The sequence below is a fragment of the Trematomus bernacchii genome, unplaced genomic scaffold (genome assembly GCF_902827165.1).
Source record: "Trematomus bernacchii unplaced genomic scaffold, fTreBer1.1, whole genome shotgun sequence".
Lineage (NCBI taxonomy): Eukaryota > Metazoa > Chordata > Actinopteri > Perciformes > Nototheniidae > Trematomus > Trematomus bernacchii.
Window position 1 is genome coordinate 1,158,204 of NW_022987698.1, and position 25,581 is coordinate 1,183,784.

At 38.5% G+C, this 25,581-nt stretch overlaps 4 protein-coding genes across 6 annotated transcripts; 3 read left to right on the forward strand and 1 right to left on the reverse strand.

The window, feature by feature from the left end:
• The first annotated feature begins 624 nt into the window (after window positions 1-624).
• On the forward strand, window positions 625-4,840 carry cish (cytokine inducible SH2-containing protein). 2 transcript variants are annotated; one of them, XM_034139083.1, is made up of 3 exons: window positions 625-2,977; window positions 3,612-3,772; window positions 3,909-4,840. In XM_034139083.1, exons 1-3 carry the CDS (start codon window positions 2,958-2,960, stop codon window positions 4,403-4,405), a joined length of 678 nt encoding a protein of 225 aa, XP_033994974.1. In that variant the 5' UTR covers window positions 625-2,957; the 3' UTR covers window positions 4,406-4,840. The 2 variants fall into 2 exon arrangements, with proteins under 2 accessions (XP_033994974.1, XP_033994975.1); XM_034139084.1 differs by having other exon boundaries at window positions 626-2,618.
• hemk1 (HemK methyltransferase family member 1) lies at window positions 4,745-11,405 on the reverse strand. 2 transcript variants are annotated; one of them, XM_034139082.1, is made up of 11 exons: window positions 11,279-11,405; window positions 9,401-9,574; window positions 9,070-9,161; window positions 8,900-8,993; window positions 8,688-8,819; window positions 8,093-8,157; window positions 7,911-7,960; window positions 7,343-7,448; window positions 6,064-6,159; window positions 5,662-5,772; window positions 4,745-5,484 (listed from the first exon to the last, which is right to left on the reverse strand). In XM_034139082.1, exons 1-11 carry the CDS (start codon window positions 11,327-11,329, stop codon window positions 5,421-5,423), a joined length of 1,035 nt encoding a protein of 344 aa, XP_033994973.1. In that variant the 5' UTR covers window positions 11,330-11,405; the 3' UTR covers window positions 4,745-5,420. The 2 variants fall into 2 exon arrangements, with proteins under 2 accessions (XP_033994973.1, XP_033994972.1); XM_034139081.1 differs by having other exon boundaries at window positions 11,063-11,405.
• Window positions 11,406-11,960: 555 nt separating this feature from the next.
• On the forward strand, window positions 11,961-17,551 carry nprl2 (NPR2 like, GATOR1 complex subunit). Its single transcript, XM_034139080.1, is given in 12 exon segments — window positions 11,961-12,305; window positions 13,088-13,179; window positions 13,311-13,479; window positions 13,574-13,682; window positions 14,337-14,383; window positions 14,385-14,474; window positions 15,459-15,556; window positions 15,858-15,894; window positions 16,348-16,441; window positions 16,832-16,949; window positions 17,058-17,200; window positions 17,283-17,551. Coding segments are annotated over 12 exon segments (1,146 nt in total). The 5' UTR covers window positions 11,961-12,224; the 3' UTR covers window positions 17,351-17,551.
• Window positions 17,552-18,177: 626 nt separating this feature from the next.
• zmynd10 (zinc finger, MYND-type containing 10) lies at window positions 18,178-24,905 on the forward strand. Its single transcript, XM_034139272.1, has 12 exons — window positions 18,178-18,329; window positions 20,482-20,590; window positions 20,684-20,800; window positions 20,887-20,940; window positions 21,110-21,247; window positions 21,360-21,448; window positions 21,802-21,896; window positions 22,019-22,191; window positions 22,598-22,723; window positions 22,806-22,927; window positions 23,016-23,141; window positions 24,581-24,905. The coding sequence occupies exons 1-12, from the start codon at window positions 18,241-18,243 to the stop codon at window positions 24,678-24,680; spliced, it is 1,338 nt and encodes a 445-aa protein (XP_033995163.1). The 5' UTR covers window positions 18,178-18,240; the 3' UTR covers window positions 24,681-24,905.
• Window positions 24,906-25,581: the final 676 nt, after the last annotated feature.

The window sequence follows — 25,581 nt, forward strand, 5'->3', positions numbered from 1 at the left end:
CAAGGCCATTAAAGCTTTTCTCAGAAATACTCTGGATAAAGGCCCTTTTTTTCCTCCATGTTGGAAGAGACCAACAGTTATTCCTTTGTCTCAAACATCTTATCAATTCTTAGAACATTCTCGGTATGTTAAAAAATGGAGTAAGCTTACCCAACCAGTAACAACCCAAACTATTTTTTTTTATCTTTTGAGGAATATTTTATTAGGTAGGGTTTAGTCGACATCACTGTTCAGACAAAATATCTTCATATACGAACAATGAAAACCAAAAACTGTGAATTACTAGATTTTTAACACAAGTAACAATATTAAATTGTTGTTATAGGAACACAAATTATTTGCCTTTTCTGTATATTATCCGTGTTTTTTTTAGCAGCAAGAGAATTCCAATGGTTTTTGCTGTATTTGGCCTTCAACAACACACAATCTTTCTGAAGCCTCAATATCTCTGCAGTGATACACAATGCATGTGCTGCTGCACCTGAACAAAGATAAGAGGTTTTTCTGAAACCAAATGAATGCTGTATAGTTTACTGTTTCCAGAAAACTTGCCCGGTTTAATCTTATTACCAAGATGGGGAAAAGCACAATTACTAGAATTCACTCGACAAAGTATAACAATAAAACAACAGACAAGCAACATACTTTATTTCCGGTTTAATGGGCCTCTAATCACGTCATAACCGAATAATCACCACATAAAAAACAGTTTTCGCCTTTCTTTGTCTTCTTCTGAATCGACTGTCAGGATAGTGTAACACAGAAATTATGCAAATCCCAGAATAGGGTTTGTAATCTGAAAATAGTAAAAAGGGAAGCTCTGCATACTCAGGTGCAGCTCAAGTAAACATAGGAAATATAGTTCACAATTGTCCAAACAAGAGCTGAAACAATTCGTCAATTTCTCCATTAGCTCAACAACTGATAACAAATCTAAATCCTTTTATTTATTTGTTTACATGGTCAATTTAGAACCAAACCCCCCCCCCCCCCTATCCTGGTTTCCATCATTATTTATTATTCTCCCTGAGTTTTAATTTCCCTTTTTTATTTGTTATAACTCATAAACCATCCTCATTACAAAACATACAAACCCTAATCTAACATGACATGTCACAAAGACCAGCAACTAAACTGTCCTCAAAAAACCAGACAAGTGAAAATTAGACATCAGTCACAGTGTTAACATCGAGCTGAAGGTTGATACAGTATGTTCCTTTCATCTTCAAATTCTTAGTAATTTCTCTGCCTTCCCAGTACAATGTTCTCCAGTTACCAACTGTCCCTGGAGTCTCTGCGCTCCTAGAAAATATGCCTTTTCATATTATATACTTTAGGACAACGTTCAGTTTGAAATGCTTTGTATATAACATTCAAACATGTAAATCTTCCTTTATGAGGAAGGTAGTTTCTCTAAATATTGGTTATGGTTATTTTCACGTTTGTCAGATTCAGTTAATGTGCTTTGTTTGACTGCTGAATATTGCATGGTGCCAGTTTAGCAAACAAGATCATCCTGTTACATAATAAATAATAAAGTAAATCAAGATAAAGGTTCACGAAAAATAACTGCACTGTTCTTTTCCCCCCCTGAACTTAAAAAAAAACATAATGTTCAAACGCATCCAGCGGGGTAAATAAGTCCACAATTCTTCCTAGGGGAAAAGCACATTTCAGGATTTCTTGGAAAATGTGGAGATTTAGAAATTATGGAGCAGCATGCTTTGGTTATGATACAGACATGTTTGATATGTTTGTGTGAGTGATGGTTCAGACTTTTGAGTAAATATTTAAAACACTTAAACAACTAAATGGTGAAAAACCAGCTGCCCAGCAGGCCTTATTTGGCCTGAATCTAGTCATTCAGAGTAAAAAAAAAAGTTGAACTGACGTGGATTTCCTAGAAAGATTCCCTAGAAAATAAACGCAGGAGGGATTAATAAACAGAAATATTACATTCTCAACCTGAGGCACGGCTTTTGGATAACAAATCAAGCGTAATGCAACACAAAAGACAGGATTAGAGGGTGGAAAATACCTTGGCAACATCACATTTGTCTCTGCCTGACAGTAGTGTTAACTCGTTTTATAGTGTATTGTCACAATAACAACTTCCTTTGTCGAGCGTAATTACTCCGGCAAACCTCCGAGAAAACCTCTCGCAGTGTTTTTCCACCATGGATCGGGAGAAATCTATATTACTGGAAACAGGCTGTGTGTGCATTCCTATTATCTTTAATGTCGAGGCGGTGAATTCCCAGAAAGAGAGCTCTGTCAGGGAGGCCCGGCGGGGCGGAGTCAAGCCCTGCAATTATTCCTGGAAAGCGAATAGGGGGAAGCTGCCGCGCGATTCCTGGGAGCGAGCGCTCTCTTCAGCCTGTGGCCCAAACACGGGGGAGAGATGAGTCTCAAAACCAGACACGGGGAAATGACCGGGCTCACCGCGGTGTTATCCTGAGAATCAGCCGAAAGAAAAACAAACATTTTTTCATCAGCAAAAGCGCTGCTAAAAACCGGAGCTGTTAGAGCAAGACAACCAGAGGCGAAATGGGAGTTGGTGCGGCGGCTGTGACGTCAGAGCCGCCGGTGCTGTTCTCAGAATAGTCTTCTAGGAAACGGTAATTTTTAAAAGCCCAGCCTTTACACTCTGTCCTTCACACATTTGGATCCCATTCTGGTGACAACACACTCCAAACCGCTGCTACGGAGATTTCTATGTTTTAAACGTGTTGTTTTCATGTTTCTCGTCCAGTGTTGTTCTTATTACAACTACAGGACCAGAACATTACTGACTGGGTACACCGAGCTCTTTTATCACCGATTTGAACGCTTTTTGTTTTGTTTTGTGGAAGTGCTTTTTCCTTTCTTCGGACGGAGATCATTGTCTTTATGTTTCGTTATTTTCTGCGGAAGAAACACTGACCGGATCTTAATCTGCCGAGGATTTAAGGAATAGCATGATTCTTTGTGTACCAGCGTGAGTTGACTTTCTTTGTATATGCGTTTTCTATTTTATTGTGTGCGTTGAGAATCCTATCAAAACCAATTATATGTGTAAAAGTAATAGCCTACACATTGTATTATTGTTACGTTTTATCTTAGTCTAACAGTGTTAATTGTACATGTTTTCTAGGAATCGCAACTATCCAACTCATGTATACCAATTACAAATGGCCTGTAGAACGGATAACAAATATTAAATGCTCTTTATCAAAAACGTCTTAATTCTATCAGTAGAAATTAAGTTTAACCTTTATTTAACCACGATGGACTGATTCAGGTTAAAATGTTATTTAAGGGTCATTACCAAAATTGCCATCAGTAACAGACAAAACATAAAATATGTCTAAAATAAGTATTACATATGTATGTATTTAATTACATACAATTACAACTGAGATAATTCATAAGAATAAATATTCACAGTTTGTGCTTCTCAAGTTTAAAGTGGACAAAGAAGTGAGCAAGTGAACGCCTCCATCGGTTCCTTCATATTTAGCAATAAACACTGAACTCAAAATAATTATGTACCTTAACAAGGAAGAGCAAACCCTGCATTGACTATTTTCTTTTATGTTTTTTTAAAACCTTGTTTTTCACTTTATTTACAGTCCGAGAGCACCTCTGACTGCTGCTCCGTCCACTGATACCCCGAGGGGGATGCGGGCAGGAACAGCACCTACCCCTTGCCTTCAAAGCACCCCCCCACTATGGGACCCAACAAAGGACCTGCGGGCGATTGCCAGCAACTTCTGCTATCTAGAAAACTCAGGTATGAAAAGTGTTTAACACTCACACTCTTTGTAAAAGATTTAGTCAAATGTCATAATTGTGGAAAATTAAGCAACAAACAGGGCAGTAATAAGGAGTGTTCAGAGTGATTAATATTTAGGAATGTGTGTGTGTAGGATGGTACTGGGGAGCTGTAACTGCAGCTCAGGCCCACGCTGCGCTTCAAGAGGCATCTGAAGGAGCTTTTTTGATACGAGACAGCAGTCACCCTCTGTACATGCTGACCCTCTCCGTCAGGACGGCACGAGGTCCCACCAGTATTCGGATCCAGTACAGCGGGGCACAGTTTTTGCTCGACTCCAGTTCCCCAGCCAGGCCAAGCCTGTCGTCCTTCCCCAACGTGCCCAGCCTGGTGCAGCACTACATGGGGCCAGGGAGGAAAGCAGAAGAGGGCAAGGTGTGGGAGGAGGCCCCTTCAAAACCCTGTCAGCAGACAATTCAGGAGACATCTGTGGTTTTAAAACTGAAGCGGCCCGTGTACAAGCCGCAGGGCCTCCCCTCCTTACAGCACCTCACTCGCCTGGTTATAAACAGACACTCTGACCGGCCCGAGCAGCTCCCACTCCCCAGGCCTCTGCTGCGTTACATTCAGGACTATCCCTTCAAAGTATAACGGGTGCCTCATGATGTTGTTACATTTAAGGACAAATAAACTGTCAAACAGGTCTCTGGTGCCTGAAAATGACACCGCTGCTCCAGCAGTTGGAGGCCAGTCACGAAACTACTGGACACAGGGTGATATTTTTTGCTGAAAAATGTGTATAAATTCAGTTTATACTGACGTGCCTGGTGCCACACTTGATTGGTCGAGGATTGGGTGATGAAGTACGAAGACTTGTGCGCAAAGATGTACTGTAATCACATATTTTGTGATTGATGTGGGAATTGTCCATGTCCATTTGACCCTCATCAGTTCTGGATGTACGTACTGTTTCCAATAACTACACTGATTCCATTAAGACATCTTCTATGCCGTTTTATTTTTCTCAGTAAAACATTTTTTCTACCTTTTACATGTGTACATTTTTCTATTAAAATAATGAACTTACTTGCTGTCTTCTTAATCATTTTCACTTCCTCATCCTTATTATTCACCACCACATGATGGTCTGTTTTTGAGTCACTTTTTCACAAATCACCTTTGAACACAAAGACTGGCCTTTGAGCTTCAAGTGTGTGAGATGCAGATTGTGTGAGGAAGTGAAGGCCACATTGTGAGTGTGTATGTGTGTGTGTGATTTTGCTCAACAATGCGTACAGCCTGCATCTGTGTCAGCGAGTGGATGAGGAAAGGGGAGGACCGTTCATCAGCGAATTCACAGAAGTACTGAGAGCTTCCTGGGAGCGGGAGGGAGATTCTGAGAGGGAGGGTTCTAAGAAAAGCCTCAGTAATTACCTTCAGCTCTGAGCCTGCTTTTTTGCCATCTCGCACACATTTTATTGTGGCGGAGGATGTGATAACAACTGTTACCAGGTGAAGTATTACAGTGACATGAAAATTATTTGAGCCACGGCAGATTGTGAATATTGAGTGATCAGATGGGTGCGAGCGCGCGCTCGGCAGCTCAGTGGGGGCGGGGGGGCTGAGGCGACCTGGGCTAATGCCAGCGTAATAGGATCTCAGTTTCTCAATCCAGATCCAGCTTGTGGTCCTTATTCGACTTCTCTTTGCGAAGGATGCAGAAACGCGGCCTAAGGAACAAATACAAATCAGGATTTAAGACTTGAAATGAGGAAAACAACTAATGGGGTGTTAATGAGCTAAGTATTATAATTTAGTTAAATATTTGAACAGTGAAGCCTTTTAATCAAATAGAACTGATGGGGCTTACTCTGACGTTACAGCGGGTTAAAGAGATCTGCACAAACCTGCCGCTGATGTCGTGCCTTGTCTCCACATAATGCATCTCTTCCACATTCACCTCCACCCACCGTTGAATGAGCGGAGGGTGTCTGGGATCCACCTCCAAGTAAACACGGCTGGCAATCACCATAAAGAAAACACAGAATAGACAAAAAATTAATGATCAGGACAGGATTAGCGGCAGCACCCATGAGATGAGAGCAGGGGCACATGTCTGGAAGTGAATTCACTGGAAGCTTACCTCTTTAAAGAGGCAACACGATACCCGTACTTTTCTGAACATGCTGTTCTTGTGACAAGCTGCCGCCGTTTAGGAATTAAACCCAGGTGGGCTGGCTTGCCTGCGTGTGCGCGCGCGCGCGTGCGTGTGTGTGTGTGTGCGTGTGTCGGGCAGTGGGGTTCCTTACCCATGATCTGATAAAATCTGTGGAGCCAGAGTCAAAATATGTTTGATCACTTCTAGGCCATCGTTCCCTCCATCCAAAGCAGCATGGTCTTCAAACCTGGGACACCAGAAAACACATAAATACTTGAATTACATTTGGTACATTGAAAAAAATGTAAACTACTTCTAGACAATGCATGCAATTTTTTACTTTGGCTACTCTGAAGCGAGCATCACATTAATTATATACAATTACATATTTTAATATTTTATTTGTTAATAAATTATTAGTATGATTATATTAAATGCGGCAGGTTTAAAATGAATAAACAGTTAATGAAATGATATATAGCACAATATATCACACCGTACTGCCTAGAAAACCAAAAGGAAGTTACAATGTCTTTGGTCATCATTTAGAAAAGAACAGAATCAGATCTGTTGACATCTGTTTAACACACAACATGTTCTTATGCTCTAAAAGTCTTTAGTTTGAAAGAAAACAGTATATTAAGTTAGGAGTTACTAAAAACTCTTACTTGCTAAGAGGGTTGTTCAAATCATCTGTTGCACTCAATAAATAATTGAGAGCAGCTTGATACATTTTCCTCTGGGCCAATCAGAGTGTGACAACAACCTTTCTTATGTGTTTATGTTCTTGTCCAGGAACTCTGGCTTCTTTACTTTCTAAATGTTTCTGATTGAGGGTGATTTTGAGCATGTCACCTGCATCAGGGCAGACTTCAGCACTATTGGTGCAGGACCTAATGCTTGCATGAAAATATTTTAACACTCAGGCTTTTGTTTATACTTTTACTTTTTTAAGCTTTTCGGGATTAACTATTTAGCAGATGGATTTTCTTTTTAATTGGCAAAAGGACTGTTGGCCAAGACGCAGGAGACGTGAGGCTACCTTATTTAAGTTGGATAACAAAATAAATCACCATGATGTTAGATTGTTTATAGTAACTCTTAAATTAGTCAAGGGAAATGGGACATCAATATTACAATATGGGACAGATACAATTATTTAAAAAAAAGGAGAAGTCACCAAAATAAAGTCAATAAATTATTCAGAGCACATTATAGGGATCATTATCATCATCATCTATGATAACAAGGCATTTATAATGTATTATACATACTTAAATACATGTGTATACTCCAGTTGAGGATACTTCATAGGAAGAGTTTTAATTGTTACAAAAATCCAGGAATACAGAGTTTATACTGCTTATAAAGCTCATGCTATGGGGAGGTTGAATACAAAGGTTTGGAGAGGCTGAATGTGTTTTAATCACCGATAAACTTCAGGTTCCAGCGCCGTCATATCCTCTGAAAACAGGTACGGGGGGTTGCTGACCAAAACAGAGACAGAGCTACAGAGGCTCAACACTGTTTCTGCATCTGGAAAAAACACATTTGAAGTTTGGGTAACATTTCATGATGCCAGTGTTTATAATGCATTCTAATAGTTATAGCATGGTATTAACAAAGTTGAAAGAAAGCCATTCTTTATGCTTTATAACACTACTGATAACACAGACTCATAAGGGCTATCAAAGCACATATCATTCATTAAGAGGTGATAACAAGTTACATTGTGGTCATTCTTGCTTTAAGAAAAACAAATATTTTACAATGTTGTGTGTATTGTTGGCAAAGGTTAATGACAAGGATTATAATGCAAAATAAAAAGAATTGTAATGTATTACAACAACAGGGATTATAAAACACAATATATGACTTGACTTTATAAGACCTTTGATTGACCCTCTATGACATATTTTGTTAATTGTTTATAGAACATATTATATATGTTAGGAAAGTGCTTATCAGCAGTATGTTTAATTCACTGCTTTCCCTTACCTTTCATTACATCTAAATGATGGATTTGTAACCTGTCCTGAAGCCCCAACCTGCAGAGGAAAATCCTTCATCAGAGTTTATGCCTCAACTAAAACACAACGTTTATTGTAAGTCTTTCACCGCAATAAAGGTAAATCAATAAGAACATTTACAACTCCCTTTCTTGGGCTGTGGTTAATTACCTTAAAGCATTTTCTCCTGTTAAATCCACCGCATCCTGGCTTTGATCCACAGCGATGGCTTTAAGCTAGTGACAGAGAAACAAACACAGCCATTTCAAGTGCTGTTTACTTTTTGGATACACATAGCTCAGGGAAAGAAGTGTGCATGAGAACGTTAAAACTCGACGATCTGTTTAACAGCTGAGACAGAAAAATAAACACAAAGCTAACCTTCTGACAGGATAGTGGAAAGTACGCCTGGGTCAGTGAGCTGATGTAAATACTGTGCTTTGTCATGTGAAGACAATAACTTATTCTCTGAGGTCAGGAACACCAAACTTATCTGGGGACCATAATTGTCTTGACAGAATACGGTGCCAACACATTTGTCATTGCTGAAATATTTCACTGAATAGATGAAGATTTTGAACTGCTGGGGTCGCGTTTGGAGTCACACACGCAAGCATCCCCAGTCAGAAAAATAATCATGATGGCAGGCTTTATTCTCTTGGGAATACGTTAATCCATCAAATATTTGATGAGATACTGACATTCTTAGAGGCTCGTCGCAAGCGTGTTAAAAAAATCTTCTTCCTTCAATCAACACAAATCTCACCTGAGGCCAACTCTTCAGCAGACTGAGAGAAATAGCACCAGAGCCACATCCCACTTCCAAGCATGTTTCCTGTGTACCAACTTCAGTTCCTGGCTTCATCTGCAGATCAGTGAGCACCAGTTCAACCAACTCCTGCACCAAAAAAAACATGACTCTGGTTATGAATGATTGATCACTGTAGAATTGTGTGTCCTGTTTTCCTTCTGTCAAACCTCAGTTTCAGGTCTTGGTATGAACACAGGAGGTTTCATCTTCAGTGTCAGATCTCTGAAGTCCCACTCTTCAATCACATACTGCACAGGCATCCTACAACAAGAACACACATTAATGAGTATTCTAAGTAAAACATATTTAAACAAAGGTGTATTTCAACTATTTATACCTGGATAGGCGTTTAGAGCAGAGCTTCCACATCTGCTCAGTTTTTTCTGGACTGAGAAACTCTGTTAACTTCCCTTGCTCAAGACTTTCTATCTGGATAATGAAACAATAAGTAGAAACAAGTAAGAATGCTGTCAATTGTGAATGTAGCTATTCAGACATATGAGGCAGGATCACCCATAAGGGGACAAAAAAGGAAACTATTTATTGGATCTAGCCACTAGTTCGGGGCCAGCAAGGATCGTGACCAACTATTATTTAATGTAAGCACATGTCTGTGGGCAGGTCTCACATCAGGTAATGCTGAATGAGCCCAGCAAAGTTCCACTTACAGTTTTAGCCCCGAGCAGATAAGCAAGGATGTAATGGCTGGAGTGGTCAGGCTCCGTCACGCCTCTCTCAGCAAAGTGTCTTTCCCATAAATCTGCTGCCTGTCGAGCTGTGATTCGGCCTGCAGGTAAGGCTGGAGCGCTGCATGACCGCACTGCATGGTAGCCCCAAAGTCCCTACAAATGAAAATAAGAAGGTTTAGAGTTATCAAGCTTTGGTTTCTACTTGTGCCTCCCCTTCAGGGAAATCACCATATGCTCAAGTCAGATTTATTGTTAAGATTGGATTTTATTGTTTGGCTGGTCACATGCAAAATCTTTCAGATTTGGGATCACGTACGAATTTTCAAATTAAAAGCCTGCAGTTTTACATAGTCTAGTGACACATTCTGGTTTCCATCACATGACCTTCGTCACCCACACAGTCCCCTGATTCCTACTTCCCTTATCGGCCTAGCAGGATTGGATAGCCTTTAATGTTCCAGAGGAGCAATTTGGTTTAATAGCTGCAAGGATTATTCAAAAAGAATCGCCACTGCTTTGATATCCGATTAAGACATTTTTGATGGAGAAATGGCAAAAAAAGCTTTTTTCAGTCCCTCCAATATGGATATTTCTATCGTATTCAAAAAAAGAATTCGGGGTTTTGGACCAAAACAACATGGCATTTAAAGACATCAAATTTGAGAAAATTACAAGGACTTTAAAAATATATATTTTCTGACCATTTAAAGACAAATCATTGAGGAATCAGACATAATATGCAGATTTATAGTTTCAGCTCTATTCGGTTTGCAAACAGTATTCAACACATTACACTTCATACAATAGATAAGAAATATATTTGACATATAGTAGATGTCATCCTAATAAAATTGCAATGAGCTATAAAAGCACAGAGTCCATGAGTATTTTGTTAAACTGTGTGTGCAATAACAACTAGGCCGACCATTTGTAAACAGTCGATGGAGCCAATAGTCTCAGATGTCTGTTTGATTTGGCCCTCCTAGAAAAGTTTAACTCCTCTTTGCAGGCATGGTTTAAAACTTTGCATAAAAAGGGTGTGGAGTGTCCTTCAGAATCGTTCTAACTTGATGAACATGGCCAAGATAATTTAGCGTTTTTGTCACTTTAGATAAAACAATTATTTTATTTCTGAGTCATTAAAATACCTCCAGTGTTAGTTAAACTAAATAATTAATTAAGATGTAATCATTGGGTTCTAGGAACTTGTGGTGGACCGTTTTTAGCAATACAATATGAATTACATATTTATCAATAATTAAGTGTAATCTTAGATAGGCCTATACAAGGAGCATTGACTGGGGTGGAATAAATGGCTGCGATAATTATTTAATTATCTCTTTTTGAGATTAAATTAAATCTTAAAGCTTTTGTTCAGAAGCAATTAGACTGTGCTGCCACTGCAAAACCAGTATAGGTAAGACAACTTTTATATTTGTATAAATACAAATCCTAATAACATTGAAGTGTTAATCCCCACAAACCGGCTCAATACATAAATAAGCATGATCACTGGGATTATAAAATAGGCGCACTGGTCTGTAAATTGTATAGCTGTTACAAAGGATCATTGTGCTACACAGTTAGCATCACATGTAAAGCACCAGGGTGACAACAACAACAATCTTTTTTGTTAGTTACCTTTGGTCCAACACTCCTGCACCCATAGCATGTGTAGCGTGCACTCAGAGATCTTTTCCACATAATGTATCCTAACAAACACAGCCTATCAATATTGTTTTAGTTTTAGAAGAACAAATTGTTTTTTCATCGCAGCATCCTTACGTCATTCTGTTATCTGACCTACATGAACACTTTCAAGGTCACTTGTATCGCCCTAAATTAATGTTAAATTACATGTTCTGGATGGCACTGTAGTTGGTAGTGTTGATATTGTTTCCTGCACATGGAGCATCAAACCTCCCGGCTGTTGACCTGACACAGAAACGTCTCCACATGCGGTGCACACTGCGCAACACTGACCCCCTGGACACATTTCACTGAACTAAATGGTATTATCAAAAATAATACATAATAACTCACACAAAATGAACAGAATATATATTTTCAAAATCTCCTTTCCTTCAAAGTATTATATATTGAAAACAAATGTGATTTTTGCATGGTAAACCAGATTATTTTAAACTGCGCAATACTGACCCTGGTGAATAATGCTGCCTTTAAAGACTGTCGAATGTGTTAATATTTATGAAGACTTAAATAAAAGCCCAGCAACATAGTGATAAACCCTATGGATAAACCCCAAAAGAACACCTAAAGTATTCGATTCACATTTGATTAGCCAACATAATGTGAGTATTGCAAACAGTTGATGGTAACATCGATGTAAACAACTATTAGCAAATGTATAATCCTTTAAATATACTTTCCACAGAAAATTGCAACTGTACATGCAGCACAAATGCCAGATCGTTTATATAATATGTTGTTATTATTTTTTGTTTTTCAAAAACTACATATCCTGAACTGTCTGTTTAGTATTCACGGCGTACGGTGTATGTATTAGTAAATTCCGAGGTGTTCCTGAACACATCAGCAGTGTTGTTTTCTTGCAGTCAAGTGGCCATGAATGTGTCGAGTTTTGTAGAGTTTTAAGATAGTTAGTTGACAACATGTTGTTCAAAGTATCGTGGTGACACATTTGTTTGGACGTAAGAGCTGCTAAGTGTACTTATCTGAAGGTTGCTATCTTGTTCTTCAACGTTAAAGCTGTAAGCTAGCAGCTAGCCTCTTCTGCTAAATAACAGAAGACTGCCCTCTGAAACTGAGACGTTTGGTTGAGATGCTGATCATGACCTCTCGAATAGAGTGTATATTTTTCAGTGAATTTCACCCCACCCTGGGTCCAAAGATAAGATATCAGGTAAGTGTGCAAATTCTATTTTTTAACAAGAAGAAAGGTAATACAATTATCAAATCTATTGCCATAATTACTACCAACAATAAGTATTCTTATTATATAGTTATACAAACAAAAGTATTTATAAATAACTTTTCTTTGTATCTGTATTTAACAGATACGCCTACATTAAGCAAACATAATACAATATAATATAATGTTTTTATAATACATTAAAACAAATATAATTATGCATTATTTGAGTAAAGCTATGAGATAAATTGTTAACAATATCATAAATTACATTCAGAGGTGGGAAAAGTACTCAGATCTTGTACTTAGGTAAAGGAAGAACTACCAGAGTGTAGGAATACTCTGTTACCAGTGAAAGTCCTGCATTCAAAATGTTACTAAAGTAAAAGTGCAAAAGTATCAGCATCAAAATATACTTAAAGTACCAAAAGTAAAAGTACTCATTATGCAGATCAGTAACTAAAGGTATTAAATATATATAGTTGAGTACACGATTAAGCTCTGAATTTTAGTGGAGTAGAAGTACAAAGTAGCAAAAACATTGAAATACTCAAGTTAAGTACAAGTACCTCAAAATTGTAGTTAAGTACAGTACTTGAGTAAATGAACTTAGTTACATTACACCTCTAAGTACATTAAAGTGTAATATAAGTACATAATAAGTAAGAGTTATTTGTGTGCTATTGACCTTTGAAGTGAACAGAACAAAGTATTCTCTGTGTATCTTATGGGATGTATGTTTATACAGTGCCTCCTATGTTCTCTCCTCACAGGTCCCAGAGGAATACATTTCACGGGAGCTATTTGACACCGTGCAGGTTTATATCATCACCAAGCCAGAACTGCAAAACAAATTGATAACAGTGTATGTCATCTAATGCTTCTTTCTCCTCTACAAAGTTCATTGGTTGTTATGAACATGTGATCTTGTTACATGCTAATGTCTCTTTCAGCATCAAACCATTCTCTCTTCTCTTTTCATCTTTCTTTTTTTAGCACTGCCATGGGAAAAAAGTTAATAGGATGCCCTGTGTGCATCGAGCATAAAAAGTACAGCAGAAATGCGCTGCTGTTTAACCTCGGGCTGGTTTGTGACGCTCAAACCAACACGTGTGCACTGGAGCCGATCGTCAAGAAGCTGTCAGGGTACCTCACAACTTTGGAGGTAATGAATGATGCATTTAACCTATAGTTACATTATGTTTGTTTTCAGACAACTCAGAGATGATCTTAAATGTTTTCGCCTCTTTGTGTTGCAGCTGGAGAGTGGATTTATATCCAATGAAGAGAGCAAGCAGAAACTGTTACCCATTATGTCCACCCTGTTAGAAGAACTGAACGCCACAGGAGCCTGCACCCTACCCATAGGTATATCACTTTGTATTTGACTGTGTGTATTCCAGTTTTATATGAGAGTGATACAAATATCAATATACTTTGTTACAGGGACATGGATAAATGCATATGCAGATCTGTTCTGATTGTTTGAAGAGGATAGCATTTCTTAAAATTAGGTTAATATTCCTTGTTTACGGTATAGCAATACAAGTGTGTGAATTGTATTCAGTGATAGTATTTTACAGACAATTAATGGCCCAAGACTCTGCAAGCTGTAGGCTAAAGGGTGTGCTTTACCCTACAGCTTTTGCTGACACTTTGTGGTGGTTACATTTTGTAATACTAGTTATTTTCTAGCTGTTTAAAGACAGCATTTAAACTCAAATGTCTTCTTTATTGAGAAAGTATCCTACAGTATGCAGTCATCTATTCCCGGCTTGTGATACCGTATGTCTTATCTGTGGCATCGATCCAACTAACAAGACCCTTTCCTAAAACGGATTTATTGAACAGAAGTAATGAAGGTCATTGCTTAAAACACTTACTAAAGGTCTAAGCACAGGTTTATAATGTTGGTTTAAAAAAAGTACTCCTTTGTGTAGCATTGATGTTCATTATTTGGCATTTGAAAACTAATTATAATGCTCAAGATTATGTTTATCTAAACTCTCTTTCTGTTTGCAGATGAGTCCAACACCATCCACCTGAAGCTGATCCAGCTGCGAAAGGACCCCCCCCATCGTCCAGGAGTACGACGTGCCCGTCTTCACGCAGTGCAAAGACCATTTCATCAAATCTCAGTGGGATCTCACCACTCAACAGGTAGGCCTTGTGGTCGATTTCTAGGAACCGTTTGATAAGATATTTGCCAGAATTCTTAGAAGCAAATAAAGATTAGAGATACTTTCCTGGTATCCGCTGTGCATGAAGTGCTAGGAAAAGTTCTTTCTTATCCATTATTTTATGGATGAAAAGCAGGTCACTTTAGAAGAAGGTGCCAATAATTTGTGCAATAGGGTTTTATTGCTGTAAGAGTCTTGAATGTACTAGTATATCGAAGGCTATAAAGATCTGCCTAAAGGGATACTGGGATCACCCGCAGAAATGACTAATTACTCACCTTTTGTGACCTTGAATCCCTAAAGAAATTACATTGCATTTAGCTGACGCTTTTATCCAAAGCGACTTACAATAAGTGCATTCGACCAAGAAGATACAAACTTGAAGAAAACAGAATCATATAAGTACATCAGGTTTCATAGAGCCAAAACATTTCAAGTGCTACTCAACTAGCTTTAGATAAGCCAGTCCTTTATTAGTATAGTGCTTTGTTAGTCATTTTATTGCTCGAAGTAGAGTCGAAAGAGATTAGTTTTCAGTCTGCGCCGGAAGATGTGCAAGCTTTCTGCTGTCCTGATGTCAATGGGGAGCTCATTCCACCATTTTGGAGCCAGGATAGCAAACCCACGTGTTTTTGCTGATGGGAACTTGGGAAATGTTCTTTCAAACATCCAAGGCAAACAAAGAATACAGGAACAAAGACAATTCTTAATTAATAGAAGTAAGTTAGTTGAGACATATGTCATAACTCTCACACAACTCGCACAGTATAATTCCAGTCTACATTTCTGGTTGTATGCTCACATATTTGTCATTTATTTAAATCCCCTCAGACTCAGAGAGGGATAGCGTGCCTTTGCAAGTGTGGTTGTGTTCATGCAGAAGTGTAAACAGTGAAGGAATGCTAGACAAAATCATTTTTCTTCAAGAATTTAAAGTAATCTGGTTCATTTTTGTTTACTGTAGATCTTGCCCTATATTGATGGATTTAGACACATCCAGAAGATCTCTGCTGAAGCGGATGTAGAGCTGAATCTTGTGCGCATTGCAGTGCAGAATCTATTGTGAGTACATTTCAGTGAATAAAGGGTAAGACACACCAGCGGCAGCTCGCGTGCGTCAAAACACCCTTATCCATTGTTTTCTATGTACAGTAAGCCCCGGGGGCTGATCAAAACCAAAATGTCATGATAAACCACTTTCCTTTTTATCAGGGCTGATGGCCGATAGCAGAAGTTTCTACATTTGCTCTTTTATTTGAAATGTGTACAATGTCTATGTTTGTGTTGCACTCAAGTGTAGTATGACTTTTATTCTCAAAAGAAACGATAAGAGGGAGGTACTGAAATGTCCTTTCTGTCACAGGTATTATGGAGTTGTGACCTTGGTGTCCATATTTCAGGTATGGTGTGATTATTTTATTTTTCTGAAATTGGGGTCACTATGATATCAAAAATAAAATCTAAATATTACAAAAAAAAGGTCAATATATTTGCTTATCATTTTTTATGAGCAGAATGAAATCAAAAATATAACTTATTTATAATAATAAGGCATTTACTGAAAGAGTAAGAAACAACAACACATCTAAACTCAATGCCAAATATGGTCGTCACTTTCTTCAACATCTTTTTTAATTTGCACTACACATTATTAATTCTTTGTTACAACCATCCACAAAGATAACCCATTTGACATTTATACATCTATTCTTTTATTTGTTGTCTTTGTATCTAAACACACATATTCCCCTAAATTCACAATAGCTAAATTCTACTGCCTGATGCTCTGTCACAAATGTTTTGAGGGTTTGTTTAGTTTGGCAAATGTCCTGTCTCTGTTTACCCCCCACCAGTACTCCAATGTTTATTGCACCACCCCCAAAGTCCAAAGTCTCATAGATGACAAGTCCATTCAGGAGGAGTGCCTCAACTACGTCACTAAGCAAGGTAAATAAGGGATGTCTTTGTCGTGTTTGACGTCTGATTGTTTTTTTGCCTCCGAGGGGGTGGATTAAGTTTATTTTTGTTGTGAACATGATATTCTAGGAATGCCTTTAGGGAATTCTTTCAAATTGGACACCACGGTCCACTTGTACCCATGGAAATTAGGTTTTGGTGGACAAAAGTCAAGGTCACTGGGAACTCACAAAAAATGTTTTTGTCCATATGTTATGGTTTTACATTTTATACATATAATATATACAAACGTCTAATAAGATAAAATGATGAAGTAAGGACAATTTGCACAGACATGGATGTAAACTGCAACTTGATCAGTTTGTAGAGGCATACAACTACGAAGGGTTAATTCAATTTATTTGTATTGTTGTGTATCAGGTCAGAAGCGTGCGAGTATAAGAGATGTCTTCCAGCTGTACTGTGGTCTGAGTCCAGGAACCACAGTCCGAGACCTTTGCTCTCGCTACTCGCAGCAGCTTCAAAGAGTTGATGAAAGGTCAGCATCAATCCCCTTATCAGTTCCTGGAAGTTCTTTATGACAACTGAAAAGTCAGATTGACATTTATTTACATGTGTGACGTCACGTGTCATGTTTCGCTTACAGGAGGCTGATCCAATTCGGACTGATGAAGACTCTTATTCGACGACTGCAGAAATATCCGGTGAAGGTGAACCGAGATGAAAGGAGCAGGCTGCCTCGACTCTTCACCGGTTGTCATAGTTATGATGAGATCTGCTGCAAAACAGGCATGTTTTAAACCACTCTCGCTTTGTTTTGTATTGCTAATAATTAAATGTGAAAACACTTAACAATTATGTTTTTTTACAGGGATCAGTTACCAGGAGCTGGACGAACGTTTGGAAAATGATCCCAACATTGTGGTGTGTTGGAAGTGACATGAACATTGACTGAAAGACACGGAGATGCCTTTTTTCCGACTGAATAACAGGAAAAGTGAAGAGATTTTTTGTATATTTTTAACAAATGTCGTAATTAATAATTATCATACATTTCTGTTCAGATCAAGAGAGGATGGTTATATTTATTATTATTGTACAAAATATAATTTGTGATTAATAAAAGACATTATACCACAATGTGATAGATTGTCTTAACTCACAGTAAGAGAAAACCCTTTAACATTTAATTTATTTTTAGAGCCATAGAAAACTAATCCAGAGAAACACTAAAATATTGAACGTTGTTAACATTTATTTTCAATTGTATTTATTTTTCACAACATTTACTTAATAAATATAGCTACTTTTACAAATAAAAGATTGTACCTACAAAATATCTGATGAGCTTATAAAATAACCTTGCCTCCTACACTCCTACATATACTTATTTGATTCTTGTTTAAAAATAATAATCATTTATAATCAATAGTCCTTTTTTGTAAATATGGTCCAGTTTTTTTTATTTTAGAGGTTGAAGTTAATATGTCTCATTATTCAAATGAATTCAAAATAAAATAAATTGTGCAAGAACAACAAGGGAAACACAACGTTCGGGTCCTGCTGAACAATCAGAGCAAATGTAAAATGTCAAAATAATCTAATAGTTTTTGCCAATTTAACTTTGTTCTACTCTGATTGCCGTTGTTTTTCCCTGAAGAAGCACCGCCCCCCCTCTGGCGGGAGGGAGGAACTGCGCTTTGGGTGAGCTTGTTTTACAGTCACCATGACAACCACAGCTAAAGAAGAGTATCACTACAACTATCGCTGAAGAGACAACTCTTCTATTTTTTTAATTGATAGGTTGGTAAATAGTTTTCTCCCACGACATGGAGGCGTCGGTCATTCTCCCTATTGAAGCAGAAGCGTTTGTGAAAAGTCTGGAAACGTTCTCTCTCAAGGAAGTGGGCTCTGAGAGGTAAAATGAAGCAGCTACACACCTGTGCTAACGTTAGCAACATGTTAGCGTAGACTAGCAGGTGGAAGTATTGACATTATTTACTGAAGTAAAGTAGCAGTACTACAGTATTAAAATACTCTGCTCCAAGTAAAAGTATGAACTATTAGCGTAAAATGTACTTTAATCTATATAAATCGTTCACTGTTGATATGTAGCCTGCTGTACATATTCTTTTACATTTTTTACTGTTCATACATATATATTTGCTGTTTATGTTTATTTTGTTTTTTATTTATTTATTTTCCCAAACTGGGATCCATGGAAGTATATTATCTTATCTTTAGGTACCAAAAGTAAAAGTAGGCCTACTCATTATGCAGAATGGCCCATTTAAAGGTGGGGTAGGTAAGTTTGAGAAACCGGCTCGAGATACACTTTTTGTTATATTCCATGGAATGCTCTTAACATCCCGATAGCAATGAATATCTTAAGTGCTTTGACAAAAAATCCATAAAGAAATGTCATCTGTGGAAGCAGTAGTACTGTAAAAAGCACGACCAATCATTTTAGCCGGCCCGGCTAAAATAACTGGATGGCCTACCTGCCTGTCAGCCTTCCATCTATGCACAAACTTATCTCGTGCCCTCATTGGTCATGTGCGCGTTCGTGTGTGTTGGAGGAGGGGCTCTGTAAGGAAGTGGCAGTCTTTTTCCGTCTGTGGGTGTTTCTCAATCGCAAGTACGCTTGCTTGGTAGCACATGTCTGCCGAGCATCTTGCTTCAGAAGCGAGTCAAGAATACTTCCTGGCATTCGGAAAACGAAGTGTGGAACACGCTAGCAAGTGTGCAGGTGTGTGTCATATGAGAGGCCCCGCCTTACATCTTCCGCCACAGATTTGGGGAAATTGGTCCGTGCGCAAAGCATTGTGGGGATTTTAAGACCGCGGAGTCTACTCATGTGCAGCCTCTATATTTCTCCAAACGGAGTACGCCGGGCTCTGTAGATTTCCAAGTATGCTGGAGATTGGAACAGTACTTCGGCGGCACTCGATGACGTAGTATGCTTGAAATAGTGGCTCTGCAGCAGCTTTACTCGCGATTGAGAAACACCCTGTGTATTTTCAAATTCTAGCGCACTCGAGCTGGTTTCTCCAAAATGACCCCCACCTTTAAGCACCATATATTATGTTTATATATTATTGTATCCCGGTAATACTTATTTATGCATTAATGTGGTCATCACTTCAGCGTTGCACTTGGTAAAAGTGGGGTTCATTTGAACTACTTTATATACCACTGGGTGGCCTCACCTTTATTATGGTAATGTTTTCGTTGATTTATATTTTGAGTTAAAGGTGGGGTAGGTAATTTTGGAGAAACCAGCTCGAGTGGCTAAAATTTGAAAATACACAGCCGGAAAAAATCTGCCACTTCCTTACAGAGCCCCTCCTCCAACACACACGAACGCGCACATGACCAATGAGGGCACGAGATAAGTTTGTGCACAGATGGAAGGCTGACAGGCAGGTAGGCCATCCAGTTATTTTAGCCGGGCCGGCTCAAATGATTGGTCGTGCTTTTTACAGTACTACGGCTTCCACAGATGACATTTTTTTAATGGATTTTTTTGTCAAAGCACTTAAGATATTCATTGCTATCGGGATGTTAAGAGCATTCCATGGAATATAACAAAAAGTGTATCTCGAGCCGGTTTCTCAAACTTACCTACCCCACCTTTAATAACAAAATAAATCTGCATTTGTAATAAACTTAGTGGAGTTAAAAATTGAACATTTGGCAAAATACTTATAAATCCCAGGAGGAAATTTGGTCAATTAAGATTTGGTTAATGGCTTTCACGGCCTTAGTGTTGGTTAATACAATAAATTAAGTTATAACATATACAAAAGAGCCCCTTTTTTGTCATACAATTGATGCATGTATGTAATTCTTTCAAAGAACGGTGTTGTAAAAAAAAAGCAAGTTTTTGTAACTTCACAAAACAACACAATTCAAGGTTACATGAGAGAAAAAGATATGAATGAGTAACATATAAGCAAGATATGAAGTCTTGTAAGAGCAGACCTCAGGTTTTCGAGGGGTTTATTTCAAATATGTGGTCCGCTTGGTTAAAATGGGATTCATAAAGCTTACCTCACACTTTTTAACAGGTGGTTCAGACAGCATGAGCACATTGAGAAACTCAACATGCAGGCCATACTGAGTGCTACGGCCATGCACGATGAGTTTGTCAAGGAGGTCCTGGTGTCATATGGAAAGGTGACTAGTCTACATGTGATGAGAGACGCCCTGCTAAATTATCCGGTTGTTTCTATCTATATTCTACTGTATTCTTTTCCTCACCCTCTCTAGATACCCGTTCTGGTCCATGAAATGATCCTTGTGGAAGTGTGGAAGCACAAAGTGTTCCCCGTGTTATGTCAGTTGCAGGACTTTAATCCAAAGAGCACATTTCATCTTTACATGGTGGTGAGTGACACATGAGTTGTAAAAATGACAATCAGCTTGAAGCACTCATAACAGATTTTTGATGTCATTTGATGTATATTTCTTAGATTCACCATGAAGCCACAATCATAAACCTGCTTGAAACGATAATGTATAACCAGGTAAGTGTGTACACAAAAACATACCTCTAAATTACATTATTTTGACATTTTGTATATGCGTTAAAGCATGAAAGTTATCATATGGCAATTACATGTTCTGTTTCTGCATATGCAGTATATACTGTCACGCTTTTTTTGAAATGTTCAAAGAGATTTGTGTGTCCTGCAGGACTCGTGTGAGGCAGCTGGGGACGCTGTTCTTGACTTGGTGGATTACTGCCACCGCAAACTCACCCTGCTGGCCAGCGGAGCGACCACTGAGGGCCAACACAAGCTGACTGGGAAGGCCGGTGTGTCTTCTATAGAGGTACGAGAGTCTGACGTCTATGGTTTGGGGGTTTATTGTTCAGGCATATTGAGAGAAGTCTTTCTTTTACCTAAACTGATAAGTCATATATCATTGTTTTCTCGTGGTGAAGGAGTTGCAGATGCAGAGTGCTGCGCTGGAATTTGAAATCTCCCTGAAGGCCGTCTCTGTGCTGCGCTTCATCACTGATCACACTGAGAGGTAAGTTTAGTTATTAGAAGCTGAGAAATATTATAATAAAGGTTAACAGCTTGTTTTTGTCTGACCAACAGTCATATTAACATGCCTAAAAAGTAAAATTATATATATGCATTCCATTTAGATTGTATTATATATATAGACAGACATAACAAGGACAATTGCAAAACAGTAACAGGAAATGTTCTTTCAAAATGTTCACATTGGAGGATTTGGGTTCCGGTATTGTTCAAAGTTTTGTTTGTAAATTAAAAAAATGTAATTCATAAAAGTTTCAGAACATTTATTTTCCTTTATTTTATGAATTGACCAGTCCTTTCACTTCTATAACTGAGGGAAGGTTTTTTTCCTTACAGTATAAGTGTCATCAACCGCATGCTGTGCACCCACAACATACCCTGCGTGCTGGTTCATCTGATCGGCTGCTGCCCTTGGAGTCGACATCAAAAAGGTGAATCATATCTCTCGTATTTTGAATGTTCTCTAAACTTGTGCATGGAAAATATTAAAATAGGTCAGTTTTGCTTAATAAGTGACCCTTTATCTAATTGCGGACTCTTTCTCCCATTGAAGGTGAGGTAGAAAAGTACATAAACGGAAGATGGCAGAGGATTCCTGGTGAGGACCGTTTAAAGATGACAAAGCTGGATGGTCAGGTCTGGATTTCCCTCTACAATCTCCTGCTGAAGGAAGACTGCCAAAGGAAATATGACTTCAACAATTACAACAAGAACCAGCTTCTAAAGGTATACTCACACAACATGTGTACTCACCTTTTGCATCCGACTGCACATTTTTACATTCTTTTATGTTCCTTTACTGCTGCTTGAGATATTTGACTTTAAATTGTATCAATCAACTCCTCCAAGTGAAGTTTAGGAAGTGTGTGAGTGCCAGATCCCCCTCCTCCAACATCATATCTGATCTCCTTGCTTGTTTAAACACAGATTCAGTTTCTAGGGTTGTTTTGACTTAGATGTTTCCTGCTATTATATGCGTTCTCATCCTCTTCCTGTTGTATTAGTTATATAACCCGGGCCGTGTGCATCCTCCTGTAATCACATTTTCCCTTGTGCCGTCTGCCTAACTCATTGTAGAAGACACTGCTGAAGTTGTTTTTGTTGCTGCTGTAATATTTTGTGTGTGCCACAGCTCCGGGGTTTCATGACGGAGGTGTTGTTGGATCAGCTGCCAAATTTGGTGGAGCTGCAGCGTTTCCTGGCTCATCTCGCTCTCACCGACCCGGCCCCTCCTAAAAAAGAACTTGTTTTGGAACAGGTACACACTCACACATGTGCACACTTATCTGTACCTATATATTATATGTGCCCTGTGAATTCACCCTCTGCTTTATGTATAGATCCCAGAAATGTGGGACAACATTGTGAGAGAGAATTCTGGGAAGTGGAAGGCGATAGCAAAGTATCAAGTCAAAGAAACGTTCAGCCCGTCTGAAAGAGACCTGAGGCTGCAGGCCCAGAGGTAATGCATAAAACACAAGTCTGAGACACAAGAGATACATCAAATCCATCAAATTGCTCTCTGATTATTATTGAAATGGTTTTACCAGGTTGGACCAGGTGTACAATTTGGACGTGATGGAGAGTTTACTCCCTGAGAAACCAAAGTGTGGATACTGTGGGAAAGAGGCGGCAAAGAGATGCTCTCAGTGTCAGGGAGAGTGGTACTGTCACAGGTAAGACACAAACATATAACTAATCATGGTGTAAAAGGAGCTGAGCCTAGGGGCATGGGCACCATATACCTGTTGATGTATTTTAAGACCATCATATATAGTATTAGCATAGTAGTAATATATCGTTAGCCTCATAGCATAATTGCTATATGTCATATTTTAAGGTTTTCAGAAAAAGAAGAAAACACTTACTACGAATCAGGAGCTGCTCTGGAGGCTTTTACTCCCTTTTGTTCTTCAATATGTCGTCCGGTGTCCATGTCACTTCCTGACTGGTCTTTTTTCTCTCTCTTGAATCAAAGAGAAAAGCTAATGCTTCACTTGTGGTCAGCCGAGCCCTGTTGTTAATGGGGCCCGCCATCTTTGTATGTAGCGTCAAAAATGCCTAAGTCAAAGAGATGACTTAGGCAGATAGTGATTTTGCAACGTAACAAGCATTCTGATAGGCTGATGGCATAGGCAATAACGCATGGTGAATCAGCAGTATTAGGAGAGTAGTGCTGGCAGATATCTCAATTTGGCCAAAATATGACTTAGGCAATAATACTATGAGGCTCTGATATGAGCTTTGGGTAATGACTGAAAGACTGAGATTGTGGATTTAAGCTGCCGAATTTAGTTTTCTAAGTCAGCCTCCGCAAAGAGCTCAGAGTAGAATAGGTTCTCCCTCTGCTTGAAAGGAGCCAGTTGAGATGGTTTTGGGTGCCAGTATAGGCAGGGCATCCTCATGCTTTCAGGTGACATGGTAAGTGGTAAAGCTAAGTCTGAATATGGTGTCTAACATGATGGACCTTTATCCAATTCATCCTAATGTGTAATTCAAATCAAATCAAAGTGATTTGCCTTGTGATGGGTTTCTCAGAAGAGTGTTGCGTACAGAAAAACATCACTGCTACCATTCTGATCCTAAAGTAGCATGACTTTAAGAGGCAATGCATTTCTTACCATATATTAGTGGACGTTAACGAATGTACTAGCGGAGGGCCTTTGGAGCTGTGTGGTTAAAGCACATGACAGTAATACATTGGGTTTGATTCCAGCGTTGGGACCTCTGTTGTATGTCATACCACTAACTCTCTCAGTTTTATACACTCTTAATATATTATCTCTCAAATAAAATAAATAATGCAGAAAAAGAATCTTCAAAAAAGAAACAGTCCACTAGCCCAGACGACGTGTATAGGTAGAAGAACATATGGGCTACATTGCTTAGCCTGCTGCCAAGGCAACCATCTGGAAAATGTATGAATGTATGGCTATTGGTCTATGTTTGTGCATTGTACATAAATTGACATCTGTTCCATGACCATTGCACATACTTTGCTCTAATACTAAATGTTTTACAGTAATAAACGTTTTTCTTATGTTGATATCATTCAGTAAATGTGTGATGTGTTTCTGATGATGTAAAACCTTGTCCATGTTATTGTTTTTTTCAGAGAATGTCAGGTGAAGCACTGGTCCAAACACAAGAGGGCCTGCCAGCTCATGAGGGGGGCCGCAGAGGAGATCCAGAGAGACCTGCACATCAGCAGCTGACAGAGAGAGGCTGAGAGAACAGATCCGCATATAGCACAGTGGAAATGTACATTCCTCTATGGTAAAATGATATGCCCAGTTACATTATGGCATTCTGTTTTAACCAATAATTTGTCTATTTACTGAAATAGATTTCTTCCATACTTTGATTATATTGTTCAACACAGTGGAGGTGTATTTACTTCAATACACCGGCAGCAAATAAAATGCTTTACAAACTCTCCATATCTTTTCTCTTTGTCCTTTGATATTAGGAACAAAAGCATGTAGGAATTTTCCAATGAGCACAACATATTGAAATACTTATATTTATACTCACATGGTTATAGAAGCTGTGGATTGGTGGCTCACCTTCTCAGTTAATATTCCTGCTAGTTACACTCAGACTTTACCCTCACCGAATATAAGATTGTTGACTTTCTGTCAGTAAATACATAACAGGATGTAATGTAAGTTTAAGAATTATGAATGTTTTTAAGTTTTGCAGTTTCTGTACAGTATGTATAATATATATTTACAGTGGTGGAATTAACATTACACTACATTCACTCAACTTCTTTTTCAAGTCCAATTTTGAGGCCCTTTTTCTGCTACTTTATATAGTCCACTATATTTTGGAAGCAAAAATCATGCTTATGCTTCCCCATATGTATTCTAGTTACTTTGCAGGTTTACATTATTAATTAAACAAATTCAAATCATCCAATTAATAATACCACTGCAACATGTACACATTACAGTAGGCTAATTCATCAAATGTACACTAGTTATATGATATGTATTATTATGGGCCCTTCTCCATGAGTACTTTTTGTCCCTTTCACTTTTTAAGTAGCCTATATATTTGATGCTGATACTGAGCATACTGTACTTCTACTTTAATAAGATTTTGAATGCAGGA

Excerpts from the sequence above, each read along its gene's own strand:
- cish (XM_034139083.1), top strand. The coding sequence starts at position 2,958 with ATGATTCTTTGTGTACCAGC. Across the intron at positions 2,978-3,611 it reads ATGATTCTTTGTGTACCAGC|TCCGAGAGCACCTCTGACTG; the intron begins GTGAGTTGACTT and ends CTTTATTTACAG. Across the intron at positions 3,773-3,908 it reads CTGCTATCTAGAAAACTCAG|GATGGTACTGGGGAGCTGTA; the intron begins GTATGAAAAGTG and ends GTGTGTGTGTAG.
- hemk1 (XM_034139081.1), bottom strand. The coding sequence starts at position 11,125 with ATGTGGAAAAGATCTCTGAGTGCACGCTACACATGCTATGGGTGCAGG. Across the intron at positions 8,994-9,069 it reads TGCTCTAAACGCCTATCCAG|GATGCCTGTGCAGTATGTGA; the intron begins GTATAAATAGTT and ends TTCTTGTTGTAG. Across the intron at positions 7,449-7,910 it reads TCATTTAGATGTAATGAAAG|ATGCAGAAACAGTGTTGAGC; the intron begins GTAAGGGAAAGC and ends TGTTTTTTCCAG.
- zmynd10 (XM_034139272.1), top strand. The coding sequence starts at position 18,241 with ATGGAGGCGTCGGTCATTCTCCCTATTGAAGCAGAAGCGTTTGTGAAA. Across the intron at positions 22,928-23,015 it reads CTGAGGCTGCAGGCCCAGAG|GTTGGACCAGGTGTACAATT; the intron begins GTAATGCATAAA and ends TGGTTTTACCAG. Across the intron at positions 23,142-24,580 it reads GGAGAGTGGTACTGTCACAG|AGAATGTCAGGTGAAGCACT; the intron begins GTAAGACACAAA and ends TGTTTTTTTCAG.